Raw genomic sequence first — 24,860 nt, forward strand, 5'->3', positions numbered from 1 at the left:
TGGAGAAAGAAAGAGATGTACACTGGCGCCATCTTTGAAGAAAGAGCAGCCGATGCTTTTGTTCATCAGTCAGACTCATATAAACTGATCCATCGACAGCAATTCTACGCAGTAGAAAAGGAAACTCATCCGTAGTTTTTCAAATTCTTAGATCGAGATTGCTTAGCGGCAGCTGTGAGAGAGACGGAGAAGAGGTTTTGGGTTTTAGCAGTGGTGATTCCGTTGAGGATCGGAGGAGAAGGGTTTTCGATTGAGTTTAGGGGAGAGTAATGGGTCGGAGTACGAAGAAGAAGAAGAAACGTGGAGGTCATAGCGGGAGAAGAGGTCAGCTGAAGGACCATGGATCTAACGATGATGAGGATAACGAACTTCTCTCCGAGGAGATCACTGCTCTGTAAAGTTTATCTCTTTCGTTTCGGATGAATTGAGATTTATCAAAGGCAATGTGATGATTGATTTTTGTTTTTTTTTTTTCAGGTCTGCGATATTTCAGGAAGACTGCAAAGTCGTCTCTTCTTCTAGCTCAACTTCGCCTCCTCAAATAGTTATTAAACTCAGGTTTGTTTGCATTCAAGTGTTTTACGTGCTGTGATGTTTCTTCTTGTGATGATTCATTGTTATCCGAGCAGGCCTTACTCTAAAGATATGGGGTATGAGGACACTGACATCTCCGCTACGCTTTTAGTTAGGTGTGTATCTTCTTTCTCAATCTTATGACATTAGTTAAGTTGTTGTTCTGATTAGATTTTTTCTTGTAGATGCTTACCGGGGTATCCTTACAAGTGCCCCAAGCTGCAGATTACTCCGGAACAAGGGTTGACAACAGCTGATGCGGAGAAGCTTCTATCTCTTCTTCAGGACCAGGTTTGTTATTTGTGCAAATCAAGACATTTTCTTTATTGTGCATAGAAGTTTCAGATTTGGACTATGAAGTCTATGAGCAATGATTTTTAGTCACATGTGCTCTTTGCTGACATAAGATACTCAAAAGTATATATTTTTATATGTAGGCAAGTTCCAATGCTCGTGAAGGTCGGGTTATGATATTCAACTTGGTGGAGGCTGCTCAAGAGTTTTTATCCGAAATCATTCCTGACAGTCATGATGAGGAATCTGTAAGTATGTTCATCCAAAATGCTGTTATGCCACAGTAATTGATTCAGGGTATCATTTTTTGCATTGGTTGTTCTTGTAAATTTATTGTAATTATTTCTTCTGAAGGTTCCATGCTTGACTACACAGCCAGGCGCTCAGTTCATTGAGGAAGCTGTGCCTAAAGCAAAACCCTTTTCTGCTGGACCTTTTGTATATGGTTTTATAGACTTGTTTAGTGGATTGGAAGATTCAAGGAATTGGAGTCTGAATCTAGATGAAAATAGAGGAGTCGTTTCTACAGTACAACCACGCCCACTAGAAGCTTCAAGAATTTTGCATGAGAAGCCGGACAAGAGTCTGAAGCGATCTGAAGACCACGCTAAAGAAGAAGTTACATTCCCTTCTCCTATTGCGAAACCAAATACTCTTGAAGGGGGTAATGTTGATGATACAAGCACTTCTTCTTTTGACTCAAGTAGCTCTACTGAAGATGGATTTATCCAAAATCAGAAGAAGGTGAGGGGATGTCTATCTGTTTCATCTTAATCCCTTGATTTTTAGAAAAAGATACATATGAGACACTACTTTAGAATAGTCTAATGGAAGTGTTTCATTTTTTCAGAAATCGTTTTTCAGATCAAATATCCAAGATGATACAACTGATGATGACAACAATCAATCCGAAAGTGAGTCGGAGTCATGGTCTTCTGCTTCCTCAACTCAAGATCAAGTGCCTCAAATTAGCAAGCAAGATCTATTAATGGTATTGTTTTTTTCTCTACATTATTAAATATTAATGTATCTCTGATCTAAGCGTTTTCTTTTATTACTACAGGTCCATCTACTCCGAGTTGCTTGCTCTTCCAAAGGGCCTTTGGCTGAGGCATTGCCTCAGATAACCGATGAACTGCATCAGCTTGGTGTAAGTCTGTTACATTCATTTGAAATTTCAGTTTTCAGTATTGCTTTCATTTTGTTAGGGAAAACTCTTCCTTTTTTTCCCTCAACTCCTGTTAAATGGTTATAGTTTTCTTAAACAACATCAGATACTGTCTGAAGGGGTGTTAGATTTAGCTTCCAAGCCATCTCCAGACTTCAATAGAACTTTTGAAGATGTATTCAATCAAAACATGGTGCGTATCATTTGGCACACTTAGTGGTTACTATTTATCTATTTGAATATCAAATAATGCATCCCATCGATGTTATCTTTTAGGCCTCAACCCGAGTTCCTCAGTTTTGGGAGCAACCTTCTGATTTTGGCAAGGCAAATGCGTCACTTCCAAGTTCGCGGTATCTTAATGATTTTGAAGAGTTGAAACCCCTTGGTATATTCTCCATTGTGCTTTTCTTTCTCCTTTTAGTTTCGAATGTGGATATATGTATGTGAGATGATGTCAACTTGGTCAAATTCAATACCATCTTTGCACAAGGGCTAATAAGACACTAACCATAGCCATTGCTAAAGTTATGCTCACATCTGGACAGTTTTATAGGTATTATTCTTCTTTCTCTATGCTAAAACACTTTGTTGGCAGGTCAAGGTGGGTTTGGTCACGTAGTGTTGTGCAAAAATAAATTGGATGGAAGACAATATGCAGTCAAGAAAATTCGACTGAAGGACAAAGAGATACCTGCCGACAACCGGATAGTTCGGTAAGGGAAAAATTGTTCATAGTGAATGCCTTTGCGAAGAAAATATTTACATAAAGCAATTTGAAGGTCTATGTACCATCTTGGGTGATTTCTGTGTTTACATCAGCTAAATACTGTGCCATATGGCAAAGGCTTTCTATAATCTTTTAGCAATTGTAGGAGTAGGAGATATGCGGATTAACATGTTCTTCATCAGGATCTCTCTTTTGCTGCAAGCTTTGTTTGCTTGCAACTATCTATGCTGCAAACAAGGCTTTATGGCATTGGCTTTTTAAAACTCTATTATAGGCTGTTATTGACGTTGTATCTGTTGAGCATTTTACACTTTTATTGGATGGTTTAGAGTATGATGCTAATTTTTTTTTTGTATCTGCTTGTTGTGAGCTACTCAGAGAAGTAGCAACACTTTCCCGCTTGCAGCATCAGCATGTTGTACGTTATTATCAGGTAAAGGTTCTTTTATGCTCATCCTTACTTTCTACTTATCAATGACTACACTCAGTGAGATTTGTGCATATTGGACATCAGCCATGTGTACCTACGCAGTACATATTGTATCTGTCCGTATTTCACCATAATGTTCATTGTTTCAGCATCTATCTTATGGAATTTCTGCTGCTGTCATAGTGATATGTTCTTGCCTATGTTCTGTTTGATACTGATTCTATATTTGATGGAAATAGGCCTGGTTCGAATCAGGGGTTGCTGATCCTTATGCTGGCGCAAATTGGGGATCAAAAACTGTAGGGAGCTCAATGTTCAGCTACTCAGGTGCGGTGTCAACTGAAATTCCTGAGCAGGACAATAAGCTTGAGTCTACTTATCTGTATATCCAAATGGAGTATTGTCCCAGGTAAATGGTTTAAAATCTTAATTAAATTCTTATGGTTTCATTCCATCCATATCCTAGGCATTGTGATTTATGTAAGTTATTTCTAAGTTTCTTATTGTCTTTGCCTACTCAGTTACATATTTATGAAGAGTAAAATGTTTAAAATGTATAATATTTATATGAAATCAGTTTGCGGATCAGTAGATTTATGTGTGTTATTATTTTCTGTAGTATAACTTTTGTTCAGAGTTTGTATATTACCTTCTTACTTCTCTTGTTTCATATTATGTTCAAGGACTCTGCGGCAGGTTTTTGAATCATATAATCACTTCGACAAAGATTTTGCATGGCATTTAATTCGCCAAATTGTCGAAGGCTTAGCTCATATCCATGGACAAGGGATAATTCATCGAGATTTTACACCTAACAACATTTTCTTTGACGCCCGGAATGATGTCAAAATTGGGGATTTTGGTCTTGGTATGCTTCCATGCTTAATGCTTTTCTTTTAATTTAAATTTTTTGTATGTTTGTGGTCACATGCGTCTCTATGTTAGGTTTAGCTCTCTAATAGTGTAACAAAGGCAGGTTCACTGCCATGCTAGATTTTTGTGTGTTCTATTATCTTAAGTGGTGACCATATTAGACTTATGAGTTTTACCAACTATATTGTTCAAGTCTTGGATTAAACGAATCAACTTAGTCATTTCATTATATTGGGATTATTTGACTCTCATATGGAAAACATAAATAATACATGCATTTTTAACCTTGTCAGCAAAGTTCTTGAAGCTCGAACAGTTGGATCAAGATGGGGGCTTCTCTACGGATGTGGCTGGAAGCGGAGTTGATAGTACTGGTCAAGCTGGTACTTACTTTTACACAGCACCTGAAATTGAACAAAGCTGGCCTAAGATCGATGAAAAGGTTGGTAGTTGTTGGTGTTTTAGCTGACTTTCATCCAAGAAATGTTTGAATATGTTTTTTATTTTGCTACTCAATGAATTTTTGTTCCTTCTTTGTTTCTAAATGATGTTTTTGAATTACAGGCTGACATGTATAGCTTAGGGGTTGTGTTTTTCGAACTTTGGCACCCTTTTGGAACCGCCATGGAGAGGCACGTTATTTTAACTAATTTAAAGCTGAAAGGAGAACTACCTCTCAAATGGGTAAATGAGTTTCCCGAACAGGCTTCTCTACTGCGACGTTTGCTGTCTCCAAGTCCATCTAATCGCCCCTCTGCCACAGAACTTCTTCGGCATGCATTCCCTCCCCGAATGGAATCTGAGTTACTGGACAGTGAGTTCTCTACTGCCACCAGTTTATATGTTATTTTTCTCTTACACCATAGTCTTGATCTTTCTAGGTCTAGTCAATGTTAGTAGTCTGTGTGTTCTGTTTTTTATGACCTCAAAGTGGTATCCTTTACTTTGACTTCTTTTGGATGAGCATCAACATCAAGTAACCCTTTCTTTTCTGAATTTCAGATATCCTAAGAATAATGCAAACTTCTGAAGATTCAAGTGTTTATGATAGAGTAGTAAATGTGATATTTGATGAAGAAGTATTGGAGACGAAGTGCCATCAGTCTAGTGGATCAAGAGTTTGTGCAGATGATAGTTATGTTCAGTACACTGAGATGGATACGGAGCTTCGTGATTATGTTGTTGAAATCACAAAGGAAGTCTTTAGGCAGCATTGTGCGAAACATCTAGAGGTCATCCCAATGCGTTTGCTTAGTGATTGCCCCGAATATAGCAGGTATACATCTTACTTACTAGTTTCCATTATTTGACACCCAAATTAAATTTTTGATCAACTTTTTTTACCTGTGAAGGAAAACTGTAAAACTTTTGAGCAATGGAGGAGATATGCTTGAACTATGCTATGAGCTACGACTGCCTTTTGTGCATTGGATCAGCGCAAATCAGGTCCAGTTTTGTTCTTTATATGGTTCTAATGTTGCTTGTGTGTGTTTTTCTATAGGATTTAAGTGCTCAGCATGATCCCAAGTTGTAAATATGTTTAAATCTTGAATGCTAGTTTACAAGAGACTTTGTATTTGCTAATACACGTACTGACATACTTTGGTTTTGGAATGCAGAAATCCTCATTCAAGCGATATGAGATTTCTCATGTCTACAGGAGAGCAATTGGCCACTCTCCACCAAATCCTTGTCTTCAGGTATTGTGCTCGGTCACTCCTTTTCCCATTTTACCTTTTTAGTTTCTCTGTGATAAGGAGCATGTGCTTACAGATGTTTTGACGTTTGATTGTTAATAGGCGGACTTTGACATTGTTGGAGGTACAACATCTCTGACAGAGGCAGAAATTCTCAAGGTTCGAAGTTCTTTATCAAACATTAAAAATATAGATAGCCTCAGTCTCCATTTTAATATTGTTGGAGTCTACCAACTTTGCAGGTGATAGTGGACATCACAACCCACATCTTTCATCGTGGATCTTGTGATATTCATTTGAATCATGGAGATTTGCTGGATGCGATTTGGTCTTGGGCAGGGATAAAGGCAGAGCATAGGCGAAAGGTTGCAGAGGTATGGTTATTGTTAGTTCAAGGATAAGGCTCATTGTTTCAATGGCTTTTTTTTGTTAGTGTCCTAACCATTTCTTTTTCCTGTTCTGAAGCTTCTTTCCATGATGGGATCCTTACGTCCTCAGTCATCTGAGAGGAAGCTAAAATGGGTTTTCATAAGGCGTCAACTTCTGCAGGTTTGATAATCATATCACAAATCAAAATTGTAGTTTTATGTGTCTTACTCGAAATTTTCTGCTTGCCAGGAGTTGAAGTTACCTGAAGCTGTGGTCAATAGGCTTCAGACTGTTGCTTCAAGGTTTTGTGGAGCTGCAGATCAAGCACTTCCTCGTTTAAGGGGGGCTCTACGCGCTGGTTCGATCTAACCTCTTACTTCCTATAAATTTGTGTACCTGATTATATTATTGGTTTCACTTCGCTGCAGATAGACCTACACGCAAGGCACTTGATGAGTTGTCAAACCTCTTAACCTACTTGAGAATCTGGAGAATAGAAGAACATGTTCATATTGATCCTCTGATGCCACCTACCGAAAGTTATCACCGGAATTTGTTCTTTCAGGTACAAGAGAATGTAGCTTTTGAATGTTTGTCTAATATTTATAAGACAAATCTCTGTTTATCAGTATCAAAGCTAATTTGCTAACTCCCGAACTAATACGATTTGCCAGGTTTTCTTAACCAAAGAAAATAGCACTGGGACATCTAATGATGGCGTTTTACTTGCTGTTGGTGGTCGTTATGATTATTTGGTTCATCAAGTGTGTGATCGTGAATATGTAAGTTCTTTCTAAGTACGCTTATCTTTCATGAAAATTAATTAGGATATCTATCATTGATTATGATTACTAATATAAATAAGATACTTCAGGTTTTTGAACAAATAGATAGCTGAAACCGAGAAAATGAATGAATCTTTAACCTCTTATAAAATGATATCACTATGAAATGGTAAAACTGATTACTGACGTTTTCTCTGTTACGGCATCCAGAAAATGAATCTCCCTGGTGCTGTTGGCGTCAGTCTTGCACTGGAGACAATATTTCAGCATCTTCCTATGGATCTAAGGCCTGTTAGGTGCATTGTTACTTTCTGCATCTCTTTTCATGATCTAAAACGGAAGAACCTAACTCATCCATAATCTGTATTGAGCTGCAGAAATGAAGTCAACACCAGTGTACTTGTTTGTTCAAGAGGAGGTGGCGGTTTACTGGTCCAGCGCATGGAACTAGTTGCGGAGCTATGGGAAAAAAGTATAAAGGTAAAAGCTTGCATGTTTTTTCTTCTTCTTTTCATTTTATGGGTTGGTGACACCATTTGTTTTAACATCTAATAATATTGTGGCAGGCTGAGTTTGTTCCAACACCTGATCCAAGTCTTACAGAGCAGTATGAATATGCAAACGAACATGAAATCAAATGTCTAGTGATTATCACAGAGCCTGGTGTGACTCAAAATCAAATAGAGTTTGTAAAGGTAAGAAAAAAAAAAGAACACGACCTGTGATTAAGCCTTAGTAACCATTTGACTTAGAAGAAACTTGTGACAACGACTCTGGACATTTGCCTTTTGCAGGTTCGGCACCTTGAGTTGAAGAAGGAGAAAGTGGTACAAAGAGAAGAACTTGTTAGATTCCTGCTGGCTGCAATGGCTGTTCAGTTTCGAAACCCCTCCGTTTGGAGCTAAAGAGAGTAAAGAAAGATCTAACTTTTGTTTTCACTTTTGCTTGATGAAAATTATTTACACTCAGATCACAGTTTTTGATCATTCACCATCTTGTATATATTGGTCTCGGTTAGTTGTTTGATTCTCTTGCAAAATAGTTAAAGAAAATGGTTAGGAATCTGATTGTTTAATATTAAATATATATATATAATATTTAACATAAGTATGTAATTTATATTTTACGACATATTTTCAGTGATATTTTACTTTTAATTTTAACTTTAATATTGTAATAATCTGTATTTATATCAATACTTCCAATAAGAATGAGAGAAATTTGCTATAATATATATTCTATTAAAATTGAAGTATAAAATAATATTTGTCTAATTTTAAATGTTTTTTACATATATTTGTTTAAAACTAATTAAAACCACTTTTTCTAACAATTATAACAACTTCATTTATTGATTTTTCTAATTAATTCGGTTTCATCTATTACATCGTACAAAATAAAATTTATCTATTTTTAAAAGTGTTTTTCTTACATCTTTTACATTCTATTTTTACTCTTTCTAATTACTTCATTAATTATATTTATCAGAATAATTCAACAATATTTATTTTACATGTTAACCAAAATAATTTCACAAGTTTGAACTTTGAATAAAATTGATTCATTCATGACAAGAATTTAACTGATCCGTTTGGATATAGATCATTTTTTTGTATTGGATTTTTAGGTTAAAAAAGTAAATTTTATTTAAATATTATAAATTTTCGGACAGGGTTTGGACTCGGATCTTTCTAGATCCGGATAAATTTATAGGAAACTTAAAATAACTAAATAACTTATGTGTTTAGAAATATCACTAAACAATTTATAAAAATGTTAAAATTAACACCTATACATCAAGCTCTAGTTAGTCATTAAAATAAACTAAAACTTTCTAACCTGGGAGGTTGTAGTTACTTGAGGTATACGTTTGGTTGTTGACTCAAAAAAGGAGCTTTAACTCTTTATCATATTCCATTAGGTTTAGTGTTGGTATATTCTTCTTTCTCATTGTATGCTCCCATTACCCTCTCCGCAGGCGCTTAAGGCCATTGCAGAATCTGAGAAATATTTAACTCTTATCACATTCCATTAGGCTTAGTTCTCTGCTAGATTCCGTATAAATGCAAGCAATCTTGAGTCTCAAGAAAGTATACGAGTGAGAACACAAATTGAGTATGACCAAATCTTTAACTTAAGTGTAACAATTACAAAGGAACTTGGTAATATAATTAGTAAGAAAAAACCTTCAAACATTCTTCCTTAAAGAGTCTCTCTCTCATTGTTACATTCATGTCTTGCAAACACAATATACATCAGAGTGATTTAAGTTATATATGTCAAGAGAGAAAACACTAGTTTCTTTTTAGAAATTATGATGCAAGAACAAGCTCTGTCCAGGAGAAGCTGGTCCTATCTCCTCTTCAAGACTCCTCAACGCCTCTTGTTGTTTCCTTCCTTCATCCTCCACCTCCTCCACCACATCTCCTTCAGACGCTGAAGACTTCCTCCTCTGAGACGATGTCACGCTAGGGAAAGTTATCCACGACCCGCCTCTAAACTCAGTGTTCTCTGAACCGATCCTCCACGACTTCTTGTGCATCCTGCTGCTCCCAAGAACAACTTCTGTCGGTAATATCGGCTGCTCGCTGCTCGGGTTCCCCATCAGCTGCGCGAGAGCTCTCTCCAGTGATGTTGTCACTTTATCCATCGACGGTCTGTCTTTCCCTCTCATCCTCACGCATTTGCAAGCCACGCTCACTATCCTCCTCAGAGCTTCGATCTCAGTTGGTTGTTTCAAGACCGGGTCCAAGATTGATGTAATATCTCCAGCTTTGATCAAAGGAACCGCCCATTCCACTATGTTCCCTTCTTCATAGTGCATGTCAATAGCTTTTCTTCCGCTCAGGATCTCGAGAAGCAAGACTCCGAAGCTGTAGACATCAGACTTGGTTGTGAGATAGTGTAGTCTATAATACTCAGGGTCAAGGTAACCGAGAGTGCCAGCTGGCAGTTCTGCTAAAGGAGAGCCGCTATCAACAGGACCAAGCAAGGAGAGACCAAAGTCAGCAACTCTAGCGTTGTGTTCTTCATCTATAAGTATGTTTGATGATTTGATATCACGGTGGATGACAGGAGGACAAGCGTAGCCATGCAAGTACTCGATTCCTCTAGCTGCTTGGACAGCAATGGTGACTCGTTTAACCCAATCTAGCTGCTCTTTCAAGGCCTTGTTCTTACCGTGAAGATGGTTGTAGAGCGAGCCATGCGCCATAAACTCGTAAACAAGAAGCCTCTCTCCTCCTTCTTCGCAGTAGCCAAGAAGGCTAAGGAGATGAGCATGGTTGAGTCTTGACAACAGATCAAGCTCGGTGCGGAACTCGTTTGAGTTCTTCTGTTTGTCTGATGACATTATGGCCTTCTTCACAGCGACAGTGGTTCCATCTCTCAGCACACCTTTGTAGACACATGAGAAGCTCCCTTTCCCTACTATTGACTCTTCTTTAAACCCTTCTGCAGCTTTCTCCAGCTCCTCGTAGGTGAACACTCTAGCCCTTCTGCGCTTCTGCAACTTATCAAGATCCGGACGCCCGTTATCCTTCGTGAATGCTGAGTCTTTGGACGACCTTGCATCACTCTCTGAGCACCTACAATGCCTCAGCCTATACCGAACGTACAAAACCGCTGATATCGAGACAACTGCAGTTAAAAGCAACGCAAAGCCAATCTCTGCGGTTGCAATAGGTAACTGTAATGACCAGAACTTCCCTCTTGGCTTGCCGTCACCACTCAATGGAGTGGAAGAAGAACAGTTGGAGGAACAGTCAGGAGAGACGCAAGTGGAGCAGTTGTAAGCACAAATCTGATCAGATCTCTCTGTGCATTCACTCTTCTGATACATCTCAGGAGGGCAAGTGGAACTACACGGCAAGCAAACATGAGAGCCAGGAGATTTGCAAGGGCCACCGAGTATATGACTCCCTGGAGGGCAAGGAGCTTCTCTACACAGTCCTGGTGAGACAGCTAAAGGGATAGAAGCAGGGAAACCAAGACCCCAACAAACTGGCGGCATACCATTCCCTGTGGGTACTCCACAAGTGAAGTAGTTCCCTGCTGCAAGATCATAGAAGCCCATTCCTTTAGGAGGAGTTGTACTCTTATTCACAAAGAACCCCCAACAAACTGCACTATGATCATACCGTTTGATTCCACAAGCATAAAACTTCCCACCAACAACAGTTAAGAGTGGCTCTTTTGGTGGTAAGTCAAGAATCTTGTCTGCTGCGGTTGGGTTCCCTGAGATCTCTTCTTCAAACTCTAAGCTCTTTCCCCAACAGAGAACTCTGGAGTTTAACCCGTCTAGAATGCCACAGACATGGTATCCACCAGCTGCAATCTTCTGAAACTTTGTTTCCTTTGGGATTAAACTGATGACTTGGCTGCTATTCTCGTCGCCCCAACAGAAAACAGACTTGTCCTTAGAGGAGAGACCACAGTTGAACTCAGAGCCAGCAGAGAGTGAGTGAATCTGCTTATCAAAGACAAAGTTTCTAGTCATATTGTACCCCCAACAATCAACAAGAGACGAAGAAGAAGAAGAAAAACCAATGTTGCTACTCTTCCTCAAACCGCAGAGATGGTAATCTCCAGCACTAAGTTCTAAGTACTCAGCACCTTTGATCATTGGCTGAGGAACTCCCATTTGAATAAACCCACTGTTTCCCCAACAATAAGGCTGATGAGACTGCATCAAAAGCCCACACATGAACCCATCTCCACCGGTTAAACCAATGAACTGGAAATGAGCAGGAGTCCCATAGAGGATCGCTGCGTTGGATCCATAGCAACCCACAAGATGAGACCCATCAGATTTCAGACCACAGAACACAGAACCACCTTCTCCATAGGAGATTGCTATTGAAGACATTGAGCCAAGAGATGAAACAAGATGCCATAGGTTAGTGAAAAGCACAAGCTTTGCAAGTAGGTTCCAACCTTCCCTTGCTCTCCTTTCACACATTCTCATCCTACACTCAGAAAAAGACAACCCACACGCTTCTTAGTTACTCTCTTCCCTTTCTGAGACATTCCATAGATTGAGAGTCACAAGAACCTCCACATAGCTGAGACCTTTCTTCACTTCAATCAAAGAAGCATGCAACATCTAAGAGAATTGAAATTTCAAGCAATGAGAGATGAACTAGTGTCAAAGAATCAACGGAGCCATGAGAAGAAGACAAGTCTCCGAAGATTCAGGAAACAATCTTGAAGTGGAAAATTCAGACAACCATGTGAACAAACCTCTTGTCTCTCTTTTTCCTCTGCAGCAAAAAAACAAAAACAAAATCACTTACCACTTTCAGATCATAGAGCGCAAGGTAATAACAATCATAGCATACTTAAAAAGAACATTTAAACTCCTAAATTTCCAAGAATAGAAAGAAGCACCTCTCCAAGTAAAGATTCTTGAACTGGGTTTCTTGTTTTTTTTATTTGTTGCCGACTAAATAAGTGTAGAGAGAGAAAAAGAGAGTGGGTGATGAAAGTATGAGCTAGAGTTATACACTCAGGACTAGCTCATGGAAATCTTGAGAACTCCAGATAGGAAGAGAGAGAGAGTCATGGAGGGGTCTATCACAGTGTCCTGTAGTACTGAGAAGGTCAGCATTAAATGCGGACCAAAGCTGCTTCTTCTGAGTACTGGCAAATGTAGGTGAAGCTATTTAATATGATGGAGTTATTGTTACCAAACTTTCTCTGTCTTTCTTTCTTTATTCTAAATAATTCCCATATTCTTCCCAAATTTGTGCAATCAACCCCCTCAAAAGGTTTTGTAACAAGTTTCCATCTCTATTGCCACATTGGAGTTAAAGTTTAACACACCAATCAATGAGTTTGTTTACTTGCGCCGTTGCCGTTGGTGTTTGGTTTCGAGCAAACCCAAAACATAGATGAAAGTCTCTAAACTTTATATTATATACAAATAGTAAATGAGGTTTCGTGCACGTATTTAGATGTTCAACTCTGGTCTCTCGAGACGCGAGACCCAGACATCCTCTTTTGTCTTCTTCCTTCTCATCTCCTTGTGCCTCCCCAAAGAAATGGTTTGTCATCTTTCAAACCATTTCTGTGTGTCTTTAACACACACAATAAGACCATCTCTGTGTGTCTTTAAGTTTCTATATGCTTCTTAAGACCATCTCCAATGCTACACTATAATTTTCTCTATATTTCACTCTAAAATAGAGTAACTCTATTATAGAGTTGGATTTGCTCCAATGGTTCACTCTATAATAGAGTTACTCTATAATAGAGTGAAATATAGAGTATTCTTGTTTTTTCACTCTATATTTGGAGTAAAAAAATAAGATTACTCTATATTTCACTCTATTATAGAGTAACTCTATTATAGAGTGAACCATTGGAGCAAATTCAACTCTATAATAGAGTTACTCTATTTTAGTGTAAATTATAGAGGAAAAAATAGAGTTCCCTTGAAGATGCTCTAACATTGAATTTTGAGGTTGATGTTGTACCTTTACTGATTCTAAGATCAAAAACTCAACCAACTTTTCGGTTCAGATCCAATGGATGAGAACTTGCCACTGGCCAGTCACGTGCTACTCACATGCTAACAAAACAAGCCATATAAAAAGACATTGTAGACACTGAATCTCACAGACTCTACTTGAAAACATCTACTTAACTAACTTATCAACATTCAATCCAAGAGGATACTCTTTCATCTGGTCTGTAAACAGAAGCTTTGCTCTTTGGAACTTTGTGGTTATATAATCCTCATGGAGGTTACTTCAACAACATGGTGTATTCAACATTGGTTTTGTAAGCTAACCACTCCAACATTGGTTTGTGAATGATGTGTATAACAAACATAGAATTGTGTTTTCAAAAGGACGAAACCAAAAGAGAATTGCATACTGACCTAAAAACTAACATCTCCCCTAGGTCATTGCAAGAAACCTTCAGTAATATTCGACCCAATGCTCTCGAAGGAACTCTCCATATACTTGATGGCCTAATTGTAAAGCCAACAACCAAAAACAAATACTTCATATAATATCATACTTTTTTGTTCTCTCATTCATATGATATATAGAGAGAGAGAGCACACCATCATACCTCAAAAAAACAGCAGTAGAAAACCACTTGGTCAGAGGAAAAAGGCCATCTTGACTATCTCTACAATCAGGTATTATACAATACAGTGGATGGCTTCACCATCCAAACAAGTCACTCTAACCTTGCCTGCTCACTGAAAACTTCGCTCTTTTCCTGTGAAAGAAGAAACAACACAAAGGCATAACGCAACTGTGGTGTTTATTGGTCGTAGCAAATAGATTAGAAATCAGATGTTTCACCTGCTCTTCACCATCTGGTGGCAGACAGTTCTTGACTCCATTGTACCGGAACTTGAATGATTCAGAATAGCTAGTGGCCTCTCTATCAATGATGCGCTCTGAACACAGTGCGTTTGAGGGATAAGCCTCTACTGCTTCTGATGATGATAACTCAGAACCAGCTCCCACCTTTTGAAAACTCTCCATGGATGGATTCTGGGGAGTTTCAACAAGGAGATCATCACCAGCTGGATGATTCTGTTCCGCAGCAACCATGACACTGTCACTCGTCAACTTCTTCCCTGGTGGATCAACACATTCCGAGTCAACTGGATTTACACAGCAGCTTTTGCTACACGATTCGGTACAAGATGATACAATCTGGCCGGGTCCTGAAGATTCAGGTAGGCACAAGTTAACCCCATTTTGATCCTTACACGGTTCTATAGCAGACGGTGCTAGAGACAGCTCACCATTGGAATGATGATCAGAAGCTACTTGAGTATTGTCTTTCATTACTGGACTTAATGATGATTCTCTCCTCACATCCCCATCCTCGTCTTCCTCTAAACTCTTATGTTTCTTACACTTTGTAGCATTATCAGTACCAAGATCAGAATCTGGGGATTTCCTTCGACGAATACTATCATATACATTGACCTCACTTGTCATGCTACTAACCCAGTCTGATGGATTGAAATTAAGATCAACTGAAAGGCTAATACCCTCTTCCATACTGACATGAAACTCAAACGAAGACGAACTAGGACTATCACCACTCTCTACCTCTTTCATTCTATTCTCTAGCCGAGGATCCATTGGACCCTTTTCATTCAATTTCAAACCACCATTTCGCTCCTGCATTCCCACAGAAACGTTTTAAGAAACATTATAACTAGTGGCAAGCAAAAGAGTGGCCGAGAGTTAAGAAATGCAGAAGTCACCATAGAAAGTAGAAAGAGCAGAAACATCTAAGCAACTATTTCAATACATTTCTTTAATTTGAGAAACTATACTACAAGCTAACGATATTAGTCCTGTACGCAATGAAGAAAACCAACCAATGAAAACTACATTGAATCGAACCTGAGACTGTGTCCTATCCCCAAGGATAAAGCCTGGTCCTCTAGCCACTGTACTTTGAAAACAACCTTCTCTGGTTATGTTCAATTCGTTACCATATGAATCTGCAAGAACATTTACGCAGACTTCAATAATAGCTACAAGGGAAAACTTAAAGCAACAAAGATAAATTCGTCAAACCTCTTTTCACATCCCATGTTCTACTCACTGGTCCTCTCGAAGTTGTAGCCGAGCTACCTTGAATCCCAGCGACCCCAAAGCCTACCGAGTTCAAACTATTTCTCTGCAAATTATTAGATACAACAATAACACATGATTAGGTGCCCAAACAAGTAACATCATTAGCAGAAAACAACAGTTCATGTGATGTGAGACCATATTAAATTATCTACCAAACAAGGCATAAAGATGCACATTAATGATACCAGATTATCTTCAAACCATATATAGCTTTTGTCTGTAAAAAAATTGAATAGCCAACAACAACAACAAAATAACTACCTCGAAAAAAGAAGCTAATGATTCAGCCATATCTGAACTTGATCGATTGGCAGGCAAATTATACTTCTTGCACAAACTCTGAAGCTCTTTCCTTGAGAATCCGCAGTAGAAATCCACATCTTTTTTCCTGACCATCTGTTACCGTTACACCACACCCTTTTCAAAAACAAAACACTTTATTAGGAGCCTTGAAAAAACAAAGGAATGACATTTACAACACACAGAGTTCAAGACTTTCCCCAACGGTCACAACGATTTCCCCAATTTTACAAATCTAGAAGCAATACGAAACTAGTTCTCAGCTGAAAAAGAGGAAACTTTATGCAAAGAGAATGCTTACTGTTTACAACAGAACATCAAAACATAGGGAAGACTAAAGTTGAATCCCAATTAGATCGAAAGATTACGACTTTTTCGTAAAGAGAGAAGCTTTAATGGGGGGAGGGGAAGAAGCTAATACCTGGTGATGGGGGTGCTTTTTCCGGGAAATTTGCCGAGAAAGTGTGAGAAGATTTCTGGGGAAAAAAAAGAGAAGTACGATTTCGAAATCTGCAGGGATGGAAGCAGACAGAAAGAGCCCACTTATGAGGACCTGTTGTGTCTTCTTCAAATGTGGTCGTGTAATGATAAAACTCAAATCCTTTTGAGGTTTTGATATATGGGCCTGTTTTAAAGCCCATTTATTTTCAGCAAATAAAACAAAAAATTATTCGGAGAATCAAAGTCGGATTATGTTATGGTTTAATCCGAGTAATGTATAATGGGTGGGACTTTCAGTTTCTGGTCCCATTGTTCTTTATGTTGACCGTCCAAACTCCAACGAGAACTAGAGAAGCCATCCGTTAGAATTTTAATTTTTTTTTGTAAAAGTATGATTAACAATCCGTTTGACTATTATTTAAAAACTATACATAATAGTGACAGATTATTAACAATAATATGAAAAATTAACCGTTAGCTTCGATGGTGAGAGATTTTCTATATGAACCATTTCCATACTACAATAAACAGATCAGTTTCTTTTTGAGAAATAAATAAACAATCCATAACCAGAGTATATAATTTTTTCGTCTGTATAAAACGACATGGCTGTGTAAAACGGTCTCTGACGAGAAGCACGTGCATGCTCTCACCTCAGTACATGCAACCCAAATGATCGTCTCCAGATAATCATGCTAGATTAATTGAACTGACACTAAACATACTCAGGTTTAAGTGTATAACTGATTCTTTCAAGTATATTTAAGTTGCAGATGTTACATTAGTCTAATGGTCAAGTTGCTCCTATACTACTTGTTCACCCAGGGCCGGGCCTGAGAAATATTGGCCCACAAGCAAAAAATATTTTTGGCTCTTTGTTTCTAAAAAATAGTGATAATATTATAAGATGCAGTTGCAGAGAATCGAACACGGGTCCATCAAAAAAATTTTTAAGCCCCAAACCAATAGAGCTACATGTTCTTTATGAAAAATAATTGGCCCCAAAATATCTATATTTTCGTCGGACCCCAAACACATGCTTGATGGGCTTCTATTCAGGCCCGGCCCTGTGTTCACCCACCATCGTTTCATTCGTTTGTGGTTAACTATATATATTTTTCGTTTCAAAAAAGTTTATTTAGGATTTACATCAAAACTATTACGCTTATGCAAATAGTTTCAAAATGCAATTGACAACATACGAGTCTATTATCTATACATATACATTATGTGTATATTTATGTTTGCTTTAATTTTAATTCAACCGATTCTGGTATTAGGTACGTTTGGTTATGTGTTTCAGAAAAAAAAGGTATGTTTGGTTATATCACATGGTTTATCAGCATTTGATCATATATTTAATTAATCAAAAATCCAAAACCATTTTCAATATAACCAGCTTATATAGTGGAACAATAGTAAAATGATTTATTTTGTGAATTGAGAGATTAGCGCTCCAATCCTCCACTATAATTTCAGAACAGATCATGCCAGAGATATCGAAGTAAAACTTGTTAAAGTACTAGTATAGTTCGATTATCATTATTTCTCAATGCTATCACAATACTTAATTAGATGCGTAATTATAAAATTAATAAATAACAAGTAAGAATCAAGGATCATGAGTAGTAGTGGCTTTGGATGAGCTGGAAGACAACTATAACACGAGTAGTCGCACAGTGTGATTGGATACCCTTACAGGTTTATACACCCCGTCAGAATCCACAGAGTTTTTATATAGTAGTTACGAATTTTGCGGAAAATTTCTGTGTTTAGTTTTGTTATGCTTAAGCAAAGCATCAGTTGCCAATACAAGTTTTACCGATGAAAACAAGTGTACGAAAACGCACTCAACATATCTTTTCAAAAATATTTATAACTTAGTGTTAATACTATACGTTAAGTTTAAACTATAAGTTTGTTCCGCTTCATTTGCTTCGCTTGATTCTAGTATTTACACGCTAACTTTACAATATGTCTTTGCGAAATAATATGTTTTACTTGTTCCAATATTCATATGACTAATGGTCATATTCTAAAGGCCCTCATCCTCTCCTTTGGTGACATGTGCTCTAGTGCTGCACTAATACTCATGTTTTAATTTATTAAGCAATAAATGGGGACAAGAACCAAACATCAACAATTATAACAACGCGTTAACGGAACGAATAATTAATTTTTTTTTCTTTATTTCTCTAAAATAAAATTGAATAATCCTTCATTTTTAAACTCTCTACCTTCTTCACGCGTATTCTCCAACTTATATAATTTAAAATTAAAATTTCCAACTACTTACCTTGTCTCTTTTACTCTTTTATTATTCTTTATAGACTACAGAAACTCCACCTAAATCTACTTTTAGCTTTTATATAGATAGCAAAATGTTTAAAAATGTATATTTTTTTTGAAAATGTTTAAAAATGTATATTGACACAAAGATAACGTGAAAGTGCATATTATAGTTCAGTATAATATCCAAATTGTCGACTAGTGTTTTGTATTTTGTTGGAGATTTGAGTCTTACTCTTTAGTGTTTAAGTAACAAATAGTTTTAGCTATCTTTATTACACATGTCAAAAACAATTACAATATGTCCTGGAAATTGTATGAAAATGTTTTTGGAATACATTGAAACTTTTTTTTTTCTAAACTCCAAAAGGTTAAAATACTAAGCAAATGGGTAACGTCTAGGTTAGTGAACGGTTGTACCGAAAAAGATTTTATATAAGAAAGATCTTTTCCCAAATTAATAATATTAACTGCATACATATCTCTCTCCCCCTCTATAAAATATAATCTTCAGACAATGTTCACTTCAAGTCTCTCTTGTGTAACAGAACATCAAAGCTCCTTTTTCCTGAGTTCTCTGTTCTTAAAGGTCAAGAGTTATGGTGAGAGTCTTTCTTCTCTACAATCTTTTAAACTCATTTCTTCTTTGTCTGGTTCCCAAGAAGCTTAGAGTTCTCTTCCCTCCTTCGTGGTACACCGACGACAAGATCACACCACCGTCTGAATCGGAATGTTCTTTGAGAACAGACCCGGTGGATCTAAAAAGAGTGTTTCAGATGTTTGACAAGAACGGGGACGGCCGCATCACAAAGGAAGAGCTAAATGATTCTTTAGAGAATCTAGGAATCTTCATGCCAGACAAAGATCTGATCCAGATGATCCAAAAGATGGATGCAAATGGAGATGGCTGTGTAGACATAAACGAGTTTGAGTCTCTTTACGGTTCGATAGTTGAAGAGAAAGAGGAAGAGGATATGAGAGATGCGTTCAATGTGTTTGATCAAGACGGTGACGGGTTTATTAGTGTTGAAGAATTAAAGTCTGTGATGGCTTCCTTGGGACTCAAGCAAGGTAAAACTCTAAAGTGTTGTAAAGCGATGATTACTCAAGTTGATGAAGATGGTGATGGTAGAGTCAATTACAAGGAGTTTCTTCAGATGATGAAATCTGGTGGATTTAGCAATAGATCATCATAAGATTAAAGCTGATTTTATCCTTTTTTACTCTGTAAATAGTTTCATTTAATGTTTTTGTATTAATCTTGAACTGAATTGTTAAAACATTAAACAATCTTTGTTTTTTTTCTTACAACTATGAATGGTGCATGCCACGTGACTTCGCCAGCTTGGAACACTCATGTGTTGTATACACTCCCAAATGTTTTAGAGTTTTACCTCATGCAAAATAGGAGTCAAAATAGAACTAAAGAGGTAAAAATAGATTGATTTGGATATCTTTTGATACTTTTTGGATATTTTACTTTGCTGTTTTGATAATTTTTGGATATTTTAAATATTTTATAGATATTAGATCTAAGATAACTAAATATTCAAGTATATAGTAATGAATAAACTCAGTACTTGAAATATTTTGATTCAGATCGGATTTACTTCTAAATATTAAAATTTTGGATATATTTGGATATTTAATCAATTTCGACTGATATTATTTTTCGGATTGGATTCGGTTCTTAATATATATATATATATATATATATAAATTCAAATCTTAATATTTTGCCAATTTAGAGTTTTTATCTCATGAGAGTCAAAATAGAAGCAAAGATGTAATGAAAGATTGATTATTGGAAGAAGATGGGTTTATGGTCACGCAAAGTGGATTAAAAAATTCAGATTTGAATATTTTGCCAACACTCCCAACTCCCAAGCTGGTTTGAATCTCACTTTCAGAGTTATCTTCTTTGACAGATTGTTAAAGTTTCTCCAATCTATGTAGTAATAATATATATAGCTTACTCTATTCGACCAGCAGAAGGATATTACAGAGGATTTTGATAGCGCTTTAAAACCATCTCCTGCTTATATACATTTACACCAAACTCAATGTTGGAACATAAGAAAAACAAAACAAAACTTTCTTGAAGACAGTTGCATGCTCTTTTGTTTTTGACAAGAAAAATGTTTATTAAGAGAGAGAATCTCAGAGAATGGGGGAATAAAGAAGAGACGATCTATCTCCTAAATCAAACCTGAGACAAATTAAAAAAAAAAAGACTATACTTGGTTCTGTTGATGATCTCTCTGTTCCAGATCCCTCACATTGTCTACTATGTGCTGGATTCTCTTAGTAAGACTTTCATTGTGCTGCTCAATCTGTTCAAAGAGCATCTCCAGATGCCTCTTGTAAGTAGCAGCTCTCTTTTTCTCTGCAGCTAGCTGCTGCATCAGCTCCTGAATTTTATCATGCTCGTTCTGCAAATGAGAAACAAACAACATCAGAATCAAACCAGTACACATAAACATACCAAATAACAACTGATAAGAGCAACAACTAACCGGATACTGATCATAGATGCAACCCCTTCGAACCCTTCCAGGCATCAAAGGATGGTTATGCTCCTTGGCAAACTTCGTGATAACCCATTTACCAGAATTTTCTTTTCTAATCAAGATCATTGCTCTACACCCAACCCTTGTCTCCGCTCTTTGTCTAATAACCTTGTCACGCTTGCTAGGCAACCTGTAACCTTCCTTGTTGCAAACAAGCTGCCTTCCTATGGGAGATCCATCATGCCTTGACCGTGAGAGTTTGCTGACACGGATGACGAACCCTACTTTTGTAGCGTAAGCATTATAAAACCCGTGTGCAGCTGCTTCAGACTCGAACTCCTGCCCAACGTAAGGCTCATCACCACCTTGAACCTCCTCCTCGGCCATATCAGAAACTGCCAGAGGGATAGAGTCCGGATCAACCTTCTCGTCTTGCTCAAGAGGCATTGCTTGATTAGAACTTTCACCTATCTCGTTATGGTTTTCATCATCGTCTTGCTCAATCATTGCTTGACCAGAGCTTTCACCCATTTCATTATGGTTCTCGACTGAAATCGTCATCATCATCCCATCAGCATCACCATTATCAATCCTGAAATCCACTGCAAATGAACAACCATTTGCACAAAGAGAAGCAATCAACAGGAGGACAAAAACACGTTTTGACACGCATCAGATATCTACCAAAGAACAAAGTACAAGTTTTTATCCTCTCACAAGAAGAAATCTTTAAGACAAATCTTAACTACAAGTGGTTTTAAAACACGTTTTGACACACATCAGATATCTACCAAAGAACTAAGTACAAGTTTTTATCCTCTTACAAGAAACCTTTAAGACAAAACTTAACTACAAATGGTTTCAAAACACACAATTTTGTCATACATCAGATATCTACCAAAAAAACAAGTACAAGTCTTTATCTTTTCTTACAAAACAGCCTTCAAGACAAAAGCTTAACTACAAGTGGTTTCAAAACTCTACAGACTCCACAACAATACAAAAACAAAGTTCCCTTCTTTAAGGGTAGGCCTAAGCACGTCTTCAGATGAATCTATTCAAAAGATTCAAGCTTTTAACCAATGGAGAGTTCTGTTAATCATAAGAAAGTATTGAGCTTGAGATGTTCGAGGAGGAACTAAAACAACGGTGAAGGAATAAAGCAATCTTACTGTCAGAGTTTTTTTCCGGGAGGATTCGCCGCCGGCGGAATTAGGTTTTTCGATGGGGGGGGGGGGGGGGGGAGAGACAGAGAAGGTGCCGGTTCAGGGTATGGATTACAAGGGACGCAGTAAACCTATGACGTGGCGAGAGATGATTGGATCAATATTGGGAAGAAGTCAACTCACCGTTCATCTAAGCCATGGGGTGGATCGACTCTATGGTTTGTACTGTGCGCTTCTCCTCCTCTGATAACTCCTCGTTATGTGTTTTTTCTTTGCTTTTTAAAGATTTTTTACAGCGTAATTCTCGCCGACCGGCCCACCGGTTCGACCGGTGTGTCCACTAGTTTTGATACTTTTAGAAATCGATCCCTTTATTATCCTTATTCTATAGAATCACCCCTGTATGTATTAACGTATCCTTTTAATTCCTTGCCTTTAATTTACGTGTCAACAAGGTCGATTTAAGCTAACTGCAAACATGATTAGTGAGCCTGTTGTTGAACTCCACACCCTAACAGAGCTAATTCCATAATATGCTTACGTTAAGTGACATTTGTTGAGCCTACATACACGTATTAACACCATTGATACATTCAAATCAACCTGATATTCAGCGTGGTAGTATACTTAGCAACATACAAAAGGGTTACTTATAGCTTACTAGTACCCAAAAGCTTACACACAAACACAATCAAATATTTGTATCGATGTTGCTAGAGCTGGTGTATAAATCCAAACTAGGGTAAACCTTCACATCATTAGTCACCCAAAATTAGATGTCAAAATCATAATATGGCAGAGACATGACAAATAGACATTATTTGTTGCACTCACGAGTCACGACCAATTTTAATTACGTTCATACTTCTCAAATTAACCGGTCAGATCATGTCTCTTGAGTCTTGATAAAAGTGGGTTTTCCAGCACAATCGAACCACCAATAACAAACACAGCAAGGCCGACAAACCCGATCATCATGTAAAGCTGAGCCAACGTATATGTTCCTAAATGATAATTGTAAAATCATGTTTAAAAAAAATATGATAAGTAAAAGTGTAAAACCATAGATAACTAACTTCGCAATAAAAAACCACCCCAAAAAACAAATTGACTATAAGGAAATGATTTGTTAAAAGTTGTAAAATATTAATATTGTAAATTTAACCACGATCAATACGATAACTTTATAAAATGCAATCTTCTGTATATTAAAAAAAAACATTATAACATTTGAGGTAGTCATGTGTCATCACCACAACGAGTCTTAAAATCCTTACATAAATAGGCTGATTCATCTAAATGTATAATAATTTTTTTATTAAATTAATCATAAATTCACTATTAATGTTTTTTATTCTTTTCTTAAATAAAAATTACGAAATTACTTAATATGGCTAAAGTATATATGAAAATTAATTGATTTTGAATAATAAAATTTTGATAAAAATTAGTGTATTATCTATCATATTTGTTTAATTTTAAATTAAACAACTACATTAACCATATAATAAAAATTTAGATTTATTTTTGTATATGTAACATTTTGATTTTTTTAAAATGACTATAAATTACTAAAACTGTTAAAAGTCTTATATTCAAATTTTTGTGATCTATGGTTTTAATTTTTTGTTATGATAAGATACAAATGATTACAAAATCATACAAGTAAGAAGTTTCACTTAATAAATATTATATATGTATATTAATAACGTTTAAATTAAACTTTATACCATATAAAATACATAAATATTTTAATTTCGAGATTTTCTTTGAACAAATTTTTTTGGTAAGAGTTTAAATTTTTTTTTTATATCACTGATTTAAAGTTTTTGTTATAATAATACAAATGATCAAAAAACTATATGAGTAAAAATCATCATTTAATATATATCAATATTAAAAATACACATATATATATATGTTAATGTCATTTAAATTTAATTATATACCATATAAAATAGAAAAAATATTTTTTGGATTAATGAAATTTGTTTGTGTAGTCACACTAATTTAAGTATATATGTAATAATTAATGTGTTTTAATTATTAAATATATATTGATTATTTCATAAATATGTAAAATAATACATAAAAATAGTACATAAAGTTTATTATGCGGAAGACGCAGATCTTAAACTAGTTGTATCTTATTATAACTTCACTACAATGATGAAAATGATCTTATCCTTTTGAAATGCATGGACGTATTATTAAATACGTACGTTTCTCTTGGGTCGTATCCGTTACTGAACATTTACCAAAGATTTAATTTCCTTTAACGTCTAAGTATTGAAGGAAAATCTGTTGATTACTGGGGAATAGGCAATCAAATAGTTCTAACAGATCTCTCATAAATAAAAAAAAGGATAAGGATCATATAAGTCAAACCTAATCCAGTTTCTAAAACTAATAAAAATCACACATAAATATTTTAGTATAATTATACATGAGATAATATCCACTAAATGAAAGTGATCCTTAGTAACAAATGAAATAATCCTTTTAGCAAAAAAAAAAAAAACAAATAATCGGAAATAAAAGAGGATTATATGTGTTTATCCAACAATCCTTAGGTAAACCTTGCAAAAGACGTAACATGGATCTCATTAAAAAG

General features: G+C 36.4%; 5 protein-coding genes across 8 annotated transcripts; 2 read left to right on the plus strand and 3 right to left on the minus strand.

Moving 5' to 3' along the window:
• On the plus strand, positions 1–7,981 carry LOC106368343 (eIF-2-alpha kinase GCN2). 2 transcript variants are annotated; one of them, XM_048741274.1, is made up of 29 exons: positions 1–394; positions 478–558; positions 630–689; positions 759–864; positions 1,011–1,115; positions 1,222–1,611; positions 1,718–1,858; positions 1,931–2,017; positions 2,142–2,228; positions 2,312–2,423; positions 2,634–2,751; positions 3,144–3,198; positions 3,435–3,604; positions 3,879–4,063; positions 4,362–4,510; positions 4,633–4,882; positions 5,071–5,344; positions 5,421–5,514; positions 5,688–5,768; positions 5,868–5,924; positions 6,008–6,139; positions 6,231–6,314; positions 6,384–6,492; positions 6,563–6,699; positions 6,809–6,916; positions 7,130–7,215; positions 7,297–7,399; positions 7,486–7,614; positions 7,714–7,981. In XM_048741274.1, the coding sequence occupies exons 1-29, from the start codon at positions 270–272 to the stop codon at positions 7,822–7,824; spliced, it is 3,726 nt and encodes a 1,241-aa protein (XP_048597231.1). In that variant the 5' UTR covers positions 1–269; the 3' UTR covers positions 7,825–7,981. The 2 variants fall into 2 exon arrangements, with proteins under 2 accessions (XP_048597231.1, XP_048597232.1); XM_048741275.1 differs by having other exon boundaries at positions 1,243–1,611.
• Positions 7,982–9,030: 1,049 nt separating this feature from the next.
• LOC106368345 (serine/threonine-protein kinase-like protein ACR4) lies at positions 9,031–12,994 on the minus strand. Its single transcript, XM_013808282.3, has 2 exons — positions 12,308–12,994; positions 9,031–12,180 (listed from the first exon to the last, which is right to left on the minus strand). The coding sequence occupies exon 2, from the start codon at positions 11,883–11,885 to the stop codon at positions 9,225–9,227; it is 2,661 nt and encodes an 886-aa protein (XP_013663736.2). The 5' UTR covers positions 11,886–12,180; positions 12,308–12,994; the 3' UTR covers positions 9,031–9,224.
• A 612-nt stretch (positions 12,995–13,606) lies between these two features.
• LOC106368342 lies at positions 13,607–16,441 on the minus strand. 2 transcript variants are annotated; one of them, XM_048741276.1, is made up of 7 exons: positions 16,262–16,441; positions 15,802–15,957; positions 15,481–15,583; positions 15,304–15,404; positions 14,239–15,075; positions 14,000–14,152; positions 13,607–13,895 (listed from the first exon to the last, which is right to left on the minus strand). In XM_048741276.1, exons 2-6 carry the CDS (start codon positions 15,934–15,936, stop codon positions 14,111–14,113), a joined length of 1,218 nt encoding a protein of 405 aa, XP_048597233.1. In that variant the 5' UTR covers positions 15,937–15,957; positions 16,262–16,441; the 3' UTR covers positions 13,607–13,895; positions 14,000–14,110. The 2 variants fall into 2 exon arrangements, with proteins under 2 accessions (XP_048597233.1, XP_048597234.1); XM_048741277.1 differs by having other exon boundaries at positions 16,142–16,279.
• Positions 16,442–19,062: 2,621 nt separating this feature from the next.
• LOC111197869 (calmodulin-like protein 4) lies at positions 19,063–19,881 on the plus strand. The gene has a single exon (XM_022691210.2). It carries the CDS (start codon positions 19,170–19,172, stop codon positions 19,764–19,766), a length of 597 nt encoding a protein of 198 aa, XP_022546931.2. The 5' UTR covers positions 19,063–19,169; the 3' UTR covers positions 19,767–19,881.
• Positions 19,882–20,565: 684 nt separating this feature from the next.
• Positions 20,566–22,527, minus strand: LOC106368340 (protein FAR1-RELATED SEQUENCE 6-like). Of its 2 annotated transcripts, none has more exons than XM_013808269.3 (3): positions 22,430–22,527; positions 21,087–21,682; positions 20,566–21,002 (listed from the first exon to the last, which is right to left on the minus strand). In XM_013808269.3, exons 1-3 carry the CDS (start codon positions 22,434–22,436, stop codon positions 20,805–20,807), a joined length of 801 nt encoding a protein of 266 aa, XP_013663723.2. In that variant the 5' UTR covers positions 22,437–22,527; the 3' UTR covers positions 20,566–20,804. The 2 variants fall into 2 exon arrangements, with proteins under 2 accessions (XP_013663723.2, XP_013663725.2); XM_013808271.3 differs by having other exon boundaries at positions 22,253–22,514.
• Between the last annotated feature and the right edge of the window lie 2,333 nt (positions 22,528–24,860).

Source organism: Brassica napus, chromosome A9 (assembly GCF_020379485.1).
Source record: "Brassica napus cultivar Da-Ae chromosome A9, Da-Ae, whole genome shotgun sequence".
Classification (NCBI taxonomy): Eukaryota; Viridiplantae; Streptophyta; class Magnoliopsida; order Brassicales; family Brassicaceae; genus Brassica; species Brassica napus.